The sequence below is a fragment of the Babylonia areolata genome, chromosome 10, assembly GCF_041734735.1.
Source record: "Babylonia areolata isolate BAREFJ2019XMU chromosome 10, ASM4173473v1, whole genome shotgun sequence".
Lineage (NCBI taxonomy): Eukaryota > Metazoa > Mollusca > Gastropoda > Neogastropoda > Buccinidae > Babylonia > Babylonia areolata.
Window position 1 is genome coordinate 3,729,577 of NC_134885.1, and position 14,171 is coordinate 3,743,747.

General features: G+C 41.7%; 1 protein-coding gene across 1 annotated transcript in view; it reads right to left on the reverse strand.

Annotated features, from left to right (window-relative positions):
- LOC143286726 (twitchin-like) overlaps positions 1–14,171 on the reverse strand; it is a 346,369-nt gene that overhangs the window by 128,053 nt on the left and 204,145 nt on the right. Inside the window, 8 exon segments of the mRNA XM_076594434.1 lie at positions 215–514; positions 924–1,118; positions 3,826–3,918; positions 4,884–5,011; positions 6,413–6,554; positions 8,414–8,558; positions 10,861–10,884; positions 13,662–13,783. Coding sequence (XP_076450549.1) covers positions 215–514; positions 924–1,118; positions 3,826–3,918; positions 4,884–5,011; positions 6,413–6,554; positions 8,414–8,558; positions 10,861–10,884; positions 13,662–13,783 — 1,149 coding nt within the window.

Below are 14,171 nucleotides of genomic sequence, written 5' to 3' on the forward strand. Positions count from 1 at the left end.
ATCACAACACTCACCATGAAGTCCTTGGCTGTCAGTGGCCATCACAACATTCACCCTGAAGTCCTTGGCTGTCAGTGGCCATCACAACACTCACCATGAAGTCCTGGGCTGTCAGTGGCCATCACAACACTCACCATGAGGTCCCTGGCTGTCAGTGGCCATCACAACACTCACCCTGAGGTCCTTGGCTGTCAGTGGCATTCACAACACTCACCCCAGGGGTCCTTGGCCAGAATGGTGCCGTCAGTGGCCAGGAACTCGCTCTGGCCCTCGGCGTTGACAGCCGCCACCCGGAACTCGTACTTGTGGCCGGGCACAAGGTCGGACACGTCTATCTCCAGATCATCTGTGTCACACACGGGTTCCCACTGGCCCTTGGCCTGGTCCAACTTCTCCACCAGGTAGTGGGTGATGGGGGAGCCTCCGTCGTCCTTGGGCTTGTCCCACAGCAGGGCGCAGCGGTCACAGTAGATGTCCATGACGTCCAGGGGGCCCAGAGGGGGACTGGGGGGACCTGATGGCAGAACGGTTAAGATGTTCAATGTCTGTGAGGGTCTGGGTTGAAATCCCAGTCTTGCCCTTTCTACGAAAGTTTGACCAGAAAATCAAACTGAGGGTCCAGTCGTCATCCGGACGAGACAATAAACCAAAGTCCTATGTGCAGCACGCACTTGGCACACTGAAGATGAACCCATGACAACCTAAGTGTTGTCCTCTGGAAATATCACGTCAATAAAATCCACTCTGATAGGCACACAAATGTATATGCATGCACTACAGGCCACAGCGTGTCAGATTAGGCTGCTGGTCAGCCATCTGCCTAGCAGATGTAGTGCGGCATACATGGATTTGTCTGAATGCAGTGACGCCTCCTTGAGAAACTGAAACTTGAAACTGAACTAAACTTTGTTTCCCAGACGTACCCATGACGGTGATTTTGATGGGCACCTTATCCGTGCCGGCCTCGTTACTCAGCGTCAGCTCATAGTCACCAGTGTCACCTCGCTGGGCGCCGGGGATCCTGAGCGTGGTCAGTCCAAGCTCCGTCTCTGTGTCCAGGTTGGCCTCGTTCAGCAGCTGTCCGTTCTTTGACCACTGGGCCCGGGGCAGTGGGGATCCTGGTGTGGACGTCCAATCACAGACAAACATTAACCACTGAAACCAACCCCTGTCATGTGTTTGAAGGAACAATCAGGAAATTTAGTAGGAACGTTCTGAACTTGGTAGGAACACCCAGACCCTGAGCCACATCAGCAAAGGAACATTTTATCTACAGACGCTGTTTGACTGAGACGAAACTTGATTTAGCCACGTTCTCTCTTGTTCGGACAAACAATTAAGCTGATTGGTCCGTTCAATGCTGTTTCAATGTAAACATGCACACCATTAGCTAAGCATCATCGTGTAAGACCAAGGTTAGTAGTGACTGCCCTGGCCGTGTGATTGATAGGTCTAGAGCATCTGGGTAACATTATGACAGGAAAGCATGTGACCACACTATGTAGTCGAAAGTGAACTCATCGGAACAATTTTGACATTGGTGTAACGTCGGAACAAACTGCGTTTGAGTGTAACAAAATATGGTGAAATAGTAACAGTTGGCATCTCTGACTGACTCATTCTCCCCTGTGCCCAAGCATTGTCCTAGCATCAAAATATTGTTTCATTAAAGTGATGTAAATGTCCCTACTCATACATAAACTGCTAGCAAAGGGAACAAACTTCTACAGTGTTTCCGGATGTGTCACCACATGTCAATTTGGAAGAAAAACCAGTTGATTTCTATATATCTTCTTCATTTTTTTCTGCATCAGTATGACAGGGGAACCTGCCGAGGCTTTCAGCTCCCTACCGTTGAATGGGTTAAAAGCTGGAATCTGTTGTCTTTTTCAGTCTGTCACTCACATCTTTTAAAACAAATCTAAAAGCTTTTCTCTTCAAGCAGTTTGTTACGTAACTGTGGGTTTCAATTCCAAACTCACTATTCTGTGAATCCACATCTATTTTTTCCATGCATGCGTGTGTGTGTGTGTGTGTGTGTGTGTGTGTGTGTGTGCCTGTTTAACACTAATGTCCTAGAACAACTGCTTAATTTTACTGCTTTGAACATACATATATAAGCCACATTTCAGTGCAAAAGAGAAAAGAGAAAAGTCTGATGTAATTATACAAAACATAACAAAAATATATTTGTAGAAGTTGCATGTACAACTAAATATTACCACTGGGAACATCATTTTCCTGGGGTAAAAACAAACAAAAAAGAACAACACTTCAACACAAAAGTACTTAATTATCATGTTTGGGGGGGAGTCAAATAAGTTGTGGAGTTCCAGAGTGAATATAGTGAACTGACCAGAAAGGCCAAAATACATAAATAAATGAATAAATTGAAAAATAAACAAATAAATAAATAAATAAAATATTACATCATATAATAAAAAAAAAAAGGCAGAAAGAAAGATGTGATACTGACAGAAAGAAAAGAAAAGAAGAGAAAGACAAGAGAGGCAAGGCCTTCAAGACTCACTTATGATACACTTAAACAAAAAAAATCCAAGCTTTTTATGTATTGAGTATAATTTCAAAATGTAATGTTTAAGATGAGAAAGATCAGTTTAAAGTAAATTAAGTCCCCTAGCATTAATTACAGAGTAATTTCCCTTTTTTACTATCTGCACCAAAACATTTGCAAAATAAATAAAACTTCCATGCTTAGCAAAAGAAGTTCCTGTTTGAACAAAAAATGATAATAATGACTGCTCTTGTTGTTGGGTCGAATATCAGATCAAAGTGCCAAGTTTAGAGAATACAAAAAATATAAATATAACAGTAAATGCAGCTTGCATATAATTTGGCTTCATTTTTTATTTTTTTTGGTGCTCATCCCAGAGGTGCAATATTGTTTTAAACAAGATGCCTGGAAAGAACTGAATTTTTCCTATTTTTATGCCTGATTTGGTGTCAACTGACAAAGTATTTGCAGAGAAAATGTCAAAGTTTACCATGGACACACAGACAACCGAACACCGGGTTAAAACACAGACTCACTTTGTTTACACAAGTGAGTCAACCCCCCCCCCAAAAAAACAAACCAGGACTGAACAAAGACAGTGACAGAAAAGAAGATATTTCTAACACAGAATTTCCAGAAGGTGGGGGTGCTGTTCACTGAGAGGGAAGAAAGGAGTGAGGGAAGGAGAGAGGCACAGAGAGAAGAAAGAAGAGAGAGAGACTGAACCTTAGAGACAATGTGACAGTAGGAAGAGCGCAGACGGGCGCAACAGCCGAGTGGTTAAAGCGTTGGACTGTCAATCTGAGGGTCCCAGGTTCGAATCACGGTGACGGCGCCTGGTGGGTAAAGGGTGGAGATTTTTAAGATCTCCCAGGTCAACATATGTGCAGACCTGCTAGTGCCTGAACCCCCTTCGTGTGTATATGCAAGCAGAAGATCAAATACGCACGTTAAAGATCCTGTAAACCACGTCAGTGTTCGGTGGGTTATGGAAACAAGAACATACCCAGCATGCACACCCCCGAAAACAGAGTATGGCTGCCTACATGGCGGGGTAAAAACGGTCATACACGTAAAAGCCCACTCGTGTGCATACGAGTGAACACAGAAGCAGAAGAAGAAGAAGAGGAAGAGCGCTGACTAGGTGTCTGACCAGCCCCGATTCACCTGTACACAAGATGATAGGAAGCACAAAACAGAAATGGTTTAAAGTCACATGCCTTTGTCGTACAAAGGAACGTATTTGTTGTTGAATATTTTTCTTCGTTATTTCTTATTTTCTAACCATAACTAAAACGATTAGTGCTCACCTGTGTAGGGGATTTGTATACTGATGTTTTCTCCCTGCTTCACAAAGATTTCCTTAGGAATCTTCTCCATGTCTATTTTTGGTGGCCTGGGCACTGCACAGAAAACATCAGTTTGGAAGGTAACTCACATCACATGAAATATCTTTTGGAAACGACTGAAATATGTACTTTTGATACAGATACTATCCACTGATTAAAACGCAGTAATAATAAATGTCTGGCTTCTGGGGAAAGGCTATACAAATAGCTGATAAAGAAACGAACTGGTCTATATGTCTGAACGTGCATGACGAAAACAAACATTCACAACATTGTCTGCAGACCTGACAGTGAACATTGTAAAGAACAAACACACATGCGCATACACATACACACATTGTAAAGAACACACACACATTGTAAAGAACATACACACATGCACGCACACACACACGCACACACACACACACACACACATGTAATTATGTGTTTTAACATCAGCCTTTACATTCATGTAGCACAACAGTGGAAGGAAACAAGTGCAGGTAAGAACTAAATAACAATTTTCACATTGTACAAAGCAACTGAGGATGTTTTACATGGAAACACACTGCATAAATGAAAAAAACAACATCATTATTATCATCATTACTATTACTGCTATTGCTATTATTATCACTGATGTTTGTCCTTCGGATCTGAAGATGACCACGGCTTCAAGTATCAGATGGCAGACGGTGGCCGTGGGTCTGGAGGTGACAGACTAGGCTAAACCGGGCCCTGAAGGCTCGCCCACAAGTGGGACACAAGCAAGTGGGTGCTGTCATGGCAGTGGATCGGGCCTTGCACACAGCACGCTAATGCCTTGGTGACGTGCCTGGCTTCAGCTGCACAGGCTCCTGTGGTGATCTTGCTGCGCCAAGCTGGACGGTCCAGAGCAAGCGTCTCTCACATGTTGATGCCGACGCCCAGGTCTTTGAAGGTCTTTGAATATTATCATTATTATTCTTACAATTATCACCGTCATTAAGATGATGTACCATCACACAGACAGCGCACAAGACACATCCCAGACTCACAAGGCTCCACGGTGACGTGGCAGCGTGTGGAGCGTTCCCCGATCTGCAGAGTGTACTCCCCTCCGTCCTCACACTCCGTGCCCTTGATGGTCAGCTTGTACAGCTCCCCCTTGTGGTGCGTCTCAAACCTGACAGCACACCGTGTCCGTGTCACGCACAGCCATGCATACACTTCACACATTGTTCAGGTTTATTTCTCTGCCTTTTTATGGTGTCTGTGTCACACACAGCCATACATACACTCCATATCACACACAGCCATACATACACTTCACACATTGTTCAGGCTTACTTCTCTGCCTTTTTATGGTGTCTGTGTCACACACAGCCATGCATACACTCCATATCACACACAGCCATACATACACTTCACACATTGTTCAGGATTATTTCTCTGCCTTTTTATGGTGTCTGTGTCACACACAGCCATGCATACACTCCATATCACACACAGCCATACATACACTTCACACATTGTTCAGGATTATTTCTCTGCCTTTTTATGGTGTCTGTGTCACACACAGCCATGCATACACTCCATATCACACACAACCATACATACACTTCACACATTGTTCAGGTTTATTTCTCAGCCTTTTTATGGTGTCTGTGTCACACACAGCCATGCATACACTTCACACATTGTTCAGGCTTACTTCTCTGCCTTTTTATGGTGTCTGTGTCACACACAGCCATGCATACACTTCATACATTGTTCAGGTTTATTTCTCTGCCTTTTTATGGTGTTTGTGTCACACACAGCCATGCATACACTTCATATCACACACAGCCATACATACATCACATATTGTTCAGGATTATTTCTCAGTCTTTTTATGGTGTTTGTGTCACACACAGCCATACACACACTTCACACATTGTTCAGGCTTATTTCTCTGCCTTTTTACATGAAAATCCTAATTTGGTAAACATACACTTCACACTGTGTGATATTTGCTATAAGACACAGCTCAGTTTCCAGAAACCAGTGTGTGCACCACAGTGGAGTCGGTCATCAGTGAACATGACACAATACATCTGGTCTACATACAGGACATCAACATACTGATATAACCACACACACACACACACACTACTTATAAGTATACACCAATATCTCCCCTATCTCTCTCTCTCTCTATATATATATGGTTTAAGACGCTTATCTGCCAATACAGGGTCCACGAGGGTCTGGGTTCAAACCCTGGTCTCGCCCTTTCTCCCAAGTTTGACTGGAAAATCAAACAATGCATCCAGTCATTCAGATGAGATGATGAACGAAATTCCTGCAAGCAACACACACTTGGCACACTTATAAAGAATCCATGGCAACAAAAGGGCTGTTTTCTGGCAAAATTCTGTAGAAGAAATCCACTCTGATATGTACACAAATAATCATATATCACTAAACGTGATAGGTTATGCTGCTGGTCAGGCATCTGCCTGGAAGATGCAGTGTTGCGTTTGTGGATTTGTGCCAACACAGTAGCGCCTCCTGGAGAAACTGAAAGTGAAACTGTCAACTGTACCTGTCAAAGTCTGGAATGGGCTCTCCGTCTTTGAGCCAGTGCATGGGCAGCTTGTGAGGGTTGGTGGCCTTCACGTCCAGCACGATCTGATCCTTCTCCTTGCACTTCTTGTCCGCTAGCTTCTTGATGAACCGCACGTCCGCTGAGACACAAACCACCAACCATACACATGGAGAATGTTTTTAAAGATTGTCGGTGGTGAAACAAGACTCACTTTTTGCATGTCTGCTGAGAAACACAAACCACCAGCCATACACATGGAGAATGTTTTTAAAGACTGTCGGTGGTGAAACAAGACTCACTTTTTGCACATCCGCTGAGACACAAACCACCAGCCATACACATGGAGAATGTTTTTAAGGACTGTCGGTGGGGAAACAAGACTCACTTTTTGCACGTCCGCTGAGACACAAACCACCAGCCATACACATGGAGAATGTTTTTAAGGACTGTCGGTGGTGAAACAAGACTCACTTTTTGCACGTCCGCTGAGACACAAACCACCAGCCATACACATGGAGAATGTTTTTAAAGACTGTCGGTGGTGAAACAAGACTCACTTTTTGCACATCCGCTGAGACACAAACCACCAGCCATACACATGGAGAATGTTTTTAAGGACTGTCGGTGGTGAAACAAGACTCATTTTGCACGTCCGCTGAGACACAAACCACCAGCCATACACATGGAGAATGCTTTTAAAGACTGTCGGTGGTAAAACAAGACTCATTTTGCACGTCCGCTGAGACACAAACCCCCAACCTTACACATGGAGAATGTTTTTTAACTCTTTCATTGCCAAGGCAACTTAAGTGGACATTGAGGAGTCATGTTAAAGTACCATTTTTTCACACTGTAACAAAGCTTGACAGCTGCAGCCAGTTTCCCCACCAACAGAACAATGACTAACCTTTGCCCCCTGACCCAGTTTGAAGCAGACAATTCCACTGTATTGTTTTGACATGAACCAAAGCCTGTGAACTGAGAGTATCATATCTAAAAGCATCTGGCACTGGGAAGCGTTTTTCACACAAGCAGTTGGCGGTGGAAGAGTTAAAGACTGGGTTGTAAAACAAGACTCACTTTTGAAGAAGTGTCCCATACAGACAGTGAAGACATGGGTTGCAGTAAGGTGGTGTTGACAAAAGGTAAGATGATAATATGAATTAAACATGACTGCTGAGTCTATGAAAATTACAAATCGAGAAAGTTTATAAAAACTGTCGGTTGTGAAACAATTTTACCGTTTCCCTTCAGTGAAATAGGTCTAATGTCCTCCAAACCACACCCAACCCCCTCCCCACCATGATGGTGTTGTTTTTTTATTTTACATGGTGGAGGGGCAGGAAGAGCATGTGGGAAAGGGGCTGGAACACACTGCATCTCATGGCAACTCTCAGCTACACCCCTCAATACCCCGCCATGACTCCATCCCTGCCGCGCACCTACAGTTTACCATCAAGGTCCAATCCATTCCATCCTGAATTCTGACAAGAGCTCGACTGACAGCATGAATGAATGCCTTGAGTGATCCTCTGACATCCAAATGAAAGGAATCTCTTCTGAGTAAATATCAACATCAGCTCACAAAGTCCCAATTAAATCATAATCTAAAATCAAGACATATGTCAAGGATGTAGTTCTAAAAACCACATATGTGTGTGTGTGTGCGTACACACATTCATAAGTGTGTGCATGTATATAGCAATAGCTGTGTTGTTGGCAGGCAGACTGGCAGGAGAAAGCTTACAATTGAGTAACACAATGGCATAAATCACAAAACTTCATTTTGAAAGCCACTATTTCATTATGATGTTATTCCACAAAATTTCTTGATTCATCCATTGGTATAACCTTGGAAAAGGCATATAAGAAAAAAGAAGATAAGAAGAACAGAAACATGAAAAGAAAAAAGACAAGACAAGACAAGACAAGACAAGACAAGACAAGACAAGACACCAATAGAGAAAAGACCCACGGCAGACAAAGAGCAGCACTCACGTTCAACATACAGCGTCCCCGTGGTCTGCATTTCCAGCATCTTACAGGTGTACTTCCCTTCATCCTTGGTGCTGCAGTTCTTGATCATCAGCCGTCGCTTCAGGCCTTCCTTGGAGATATCGTATTTACCGCCCGACTTCAGTTCCTGTCACAGCCACACCAACCAACATGATGTCCTTATGTCCCCCTCAACTCAACTCACTGCATGTCATGATTCATATCTATCAACCAACATGATGTCCCTATATCCCCCTCAACTCACTGCATGTCATGATTCATATCTACCAACCAACATGATGTCCTTGTGTCCCCGTCTACTCAATGCATGTCATGATTCATATCCACCAACCAACATGATGTCCTTATGTCCCCCTCAACTCAATGCATGTCATGATTAATATCCACCAACCAACATGATGTCCTTATGTCCCCCTCAACTCAATGCATATCATGATTCATATCCATCAACCAACATGATGTCAGTATGTCTACCTCACCTTACTTACATCATATCTCATAATTTTTAAGACTCTGTATTCCATGACAAGTTTCCACCATCAGGATAAGTCACTGTTTTGCTTTCATGCACACACACACAGTCACAAACACACAAACATGGGTTCTCATGTTTCTAGTTTTCATCCACCATATTTTTCTATTAAAAAAAAAAAAAAAAAGGATTACTACGACTGGAAAAGAAACAAGCAAGCAACGCATGTCATTACAACTTGAATAATATCAACACTTGAACAAAAAACAACAAAAAAAGAAGAACATTTCACACACACACACACATACACACACACACACATATATATATACATATATATATATATATATATATATATATATATATATAGAGAGAGAGAGAGAGAGAGAGAGAGAGAGAGAGAGATCTATATTTATAGACAGATAGATATTATATCCATATGATATATATATATTTTTTTTTTAAACTCGATTTACACCATACAGCATTAAATACTTGTGTAATCTTACACTGCACAGGAAACCTAAACAAAATTAAACTGCACAATAAAACTTGAATGAGGTTACAAAGCGTTAGATACTGGAATAAGATCACAATGCGCTAAAATTCTGGGCAATATTACACTGCACTAAAAACTTGAATGACATAAACACAACTTTAACACAGCATGAAAAACTCCAATAAATTTAACACAGCAAGAAAAACTTTAATAAATTTAACACAGCACTAAAAAACATGAATTATTACACAGTTCTGAAAAAGTGAATAATATCATACTGCGTTAAAAAAAAGTGTATGATATTACACGACACTAAAACTTGAACAATTTACACTGAAAACTACATAAAAGCTTAAATACTATTACATTGCACTAAAAATCTTAAAAACATTACAATGCACTAAAAATGAACTAAAACTTGATTAGTATTGCAATGCATTTAAACAAAAACTTGAATAATATTAACACTGCACTTTAAAAACTTGATTCATATTACACTGCATTAAAAACTTGAATAATATTAACACTGCACTTAAAAAAACTTGATTAATATTACACTGCACTAGCAAACTGGATAACATTAACGCTGCATTTAAGAAAAAAACCCAAAAACTTGATTAATATTACACTGCACTTAAAAACTTGATTAATATTACACTGCATTGAAAACTTGAATAGCATTGTCTTGCTCCCAAACCAGCAGAACAAGCTGGGGAGGGATCAGGCCGAGACCGTGTAGCAGGTGAACAGATGTGTTCGTAGGATGGTGAGTCTCTTCATGTTAGCTTTCTGTTTACTGGGTGATTGTGGTGTGCAGTCGCTGGTCAGTGAGTGAGTGAGTGAGTGAGCAGGTGAGTGAGTGAGCAAGTTAGTGTGTGAGCGAGAGTGTGAGTGCGGGGCTGTGAGCGTGTGAGTGAGTGAGAGTGTGAGAGTTGGGGTGTGAGTGAATGAGTAAGTGAGAGTGTGAGACAGAGCGAGTGAGTGAGAATGTAAGTGGGTCAGGTATTATCGAGGAACTGAGACTCGATCAGATCATGTGTATACACATATATGTGGACACACACACACAGAGTTTCAACACTGATTGAATGTTCCATACATACAATCATTACAATCCACTTTCGCACAACAACAACAACAAAAAAAGAAGTTTATTCAGCAAGGAGAAAATTTAGGAAATAAAAATAACCCTCAGGGAACTAGCAGGTCAACAACATTAACAAGGTGGGGCTTGCATTGAATAAAATGTCCACATCAGTGTTCATGTCACAAGCACGCACACACAAAACATCAGTTTCGTTATTTTCCGTCTTTAAAAGCTGTCAAGCACAATGGAATAAGATCCAGCATCAGTACCGTTTACAAACTACCAGAACACTACTTCTGGTGTGCTAAGGGCACTGGGCAGCAAACGCACTACAAATGATAAAAGAAAAAATTGAAAGCCTGGTCATGTACCTCTGCCAGCAAATCCTCTGAAAGCTGAAAGCAAGAGCGTACCAATGCCAGAAACAAACAGAAAGCCAACACAGTGCCAATACATCAACCCACAGTAACAGACTAAATGCATAATGCATGAAAATCATAATGTCTTCTTTTTTTCTATCACCAGAAACAAACAGAAAGCCAAACAGTGCCAATACATCAACCCACAGTAATGGACTAAATGCATAATGCATGAAAATCATAATGTCTTCTTTTTTCTATCACCAGAAACAAACAGAAAGCCAAACAGTGCCAATACATCAACCCACAGTAACGGACTAAATGCATAATGCATGAAAATCATGTCTTCTTTTTTCTATCACCAGAAACAAACAGAAAGCCAACACAGTGCCAATACATCAACCCACAGTAACAGACTAAATGCATAATGCATGAAAATCATAATGGTTTCTTTTTCTATCATCATACTGAGGCAACAGACATAAAAGGCAGCAATATGAATATCTACAATTATGCAACATACAAGAATAAAGAGCAACAGAGCCATCAAAGACATGCAACACAACTGAATAAACGCTCTAAGTCCAAAGCAAAAGAATGGAAATAAACTGCATGATCACAGAAGAAAGCTGGCTCTTCCAATACTTCATTTTTGTTTCCTAATTTAACAACGCCCCACTATCCAGAATCAAACAAACAAAACATACATACATAAAGAGAGCAGGTGGGAGAGGAAGGGGGTGAGAGATCGAGTTATCCATGTACAGGCCAAGGCCCTTTATCAAGGGGAATGTGAACATTATATTGTGCAAACATCACACCGACGATATAGCTAGAGTGTATCGAGGAACATAATGTAGTAAGCTTACAATCAGCATTATCACAGTTTCTCAGAATTTAAAAGCTTTGTATAAGGGGAAGTGTTTGGGAGACGCTTTGACATTTTTTATTGTCATTACCTGTAAGGGTCTATTGACAAGGGGGTGACGGGGATTAATTCTTAAATCCCCTTAAATGCAAAGTAACATTCTGCTTAACAGCGTTTCATCAACAAACAAACAAACAAAAAAATCTCTAAATATCACTCTCTCATGATACATAAAACAAGCGGAACACACACACACACACACACACACAAAGAAACTAATCATACAAACTCGACCACCCATTCTAGCAGTGATATAGTTCAAGATATCAATTATCTACCTTACCAAATTAACATAAGAAAATAAAAGAAAGAGAGAGAGAGAGAGAGTGGTGGGGAGGGTATCAATAAACCACTGAAAACTGACACCAACTGTACTTCAAATTTCTCTTTCACATACAGCAGCCATAACAAGAGTGGCCTGACACAATTCAGAGTGCTGACCCAAGAAATCAGAAAAAAACCCTGTATCTCCATTCTTTCTGACCTCATCACATGTTGAGGCACTGAGGACCCCCATGCCCTATCCCCCGTCTTCTTCTTCTTCTTCTGCGTTCGTGGGCTGCAACTCCCACGTTCACTCATATGCACACGAGTGGGCTTTTACGTGTATGACTGTTTATACCCCGCCATGTAGGCAGCCATACTCCGTTTTCGGGGGTGTGCATGCTGGGTATGTTCTTGTTTCCATAACCCACTGAACGCTGACATGGATTACAGGATCTTTAACGTGCGTATTTGATCTTCTGCTTGCAGATACACACGAAGGGGGTTCAGGCACTAGCAGGTCTGCACATATGTTGACCTGGGAGATCGTAAAAATCTCCACCCTTTACCCACCAGGCGCCGTCACCGTGATTCGAACCCGGGACTCTCAGACTGACAGTCCAACGCTTTAACCAATCGGCTATTGCGCCAGTCTATCCCCCTCCAATTATGTGCACATGAGCCGAAAAGAGACCCAGCTCCCATACGATATAATTTTGTATCTGAATTCAAATCTGAGTTCAAGAAGATTTTAGTTCAAGACTGTAAGATATTCAGAGCTAAAATTCACATGTCTCTGGTTTGTCATTTGCATGTATGCATGCCATACTTAGAACAGACACCAAAGTAACGGTAAAAGACACCAAAGTAACATAATGTTTGACTCACTTGTGTAAACAAAGTGAGTCTATGTTTTAACCCAGTGTTCGGTTGTCTGTGTGTGTGTGTGTGTGTGTGTGTCTGTGGTACACTTTAACATTGACATTTTCTCTGCAAATACTTTGTCAGTTGTCACCAAATTTGGCATAAAAATAGGAAAAATTCAGTTCTTTCCAGTCATCTTGTTTAAAACAATATTGCACCTCTGGGATGGGCACAAAAAAATAATAAATGAAGCCTAAGTATATGCAAACTGCATTTACTGTTATATTTATATTTTTTGTATTCTCTAAACTTGGCACTTTGATCTGATATTCTGACACAACGACAAGAGCAGTCATTATTATCATTTTTTGTTCAAACAGGAACTTCTTTGGCTAAGCATGGAAGTTTTATTTATTTTGCAAACGTTTTGGTGCAGATGGTAAAAAAGGGAAATTACTCTGTAATTAATGCTAGGGGACTTAATTTGCCACAAGTGAGTCTTGAAGGCCTTGCCTCTCTTGTTTTTCCATTCTTTTCCTAAAAAAAACACCAAAACAACTTTGTGATGTACGTTTCTATACAACCTTCTGTGCAAGGGCAAAAAGGGAGAAAAAAAACCCCCAACAACTCACACACACACACAAAAACCAACAGAATTTGTAATAGAAAGGTTCATAAAAAAAAGAATAATAACAACAACGGCGACAAAACGGAAAGGGAGGAAAGGAGGGAGTGGGGGGAGAAGTGTGTGCCTGACCTTGTCGTCTCTGAACCAGGTGACGTCGGCCTCAGGGTCGGACACGTCACACTCCATCAGCACCTTCTCCCTCTCCACTGCCTCCACATCGTCCAGCAGCTTCATGAACTCCCACTCGGGTTCTGGGGTCATGGGCACACACACACACACACACACACGTGAGCGCACACACACATACACACACAAAAACATGAGCAAACACACACACACACACGAATGTGAGCACACACACGCATACACACACACGAACGTGAGCGCGCGCACACACACACACACACACACACACACACACACACGTGAGCACAAGCATACGAATACACACACACAATAACTCCCCACTATCCAAAATCAAACAAACAAGACATACATACGTAAAGAGAGTGGGTGGGAGAAGGAGGGGGAGAGAGAGATATCCATGCGTAGGCCAAGGCCCTTTATGAAGGGGAATGTGAACACTATACTGTGTAAACATCACACCATTTATCATGATACATCATCAAAACTGAGAAA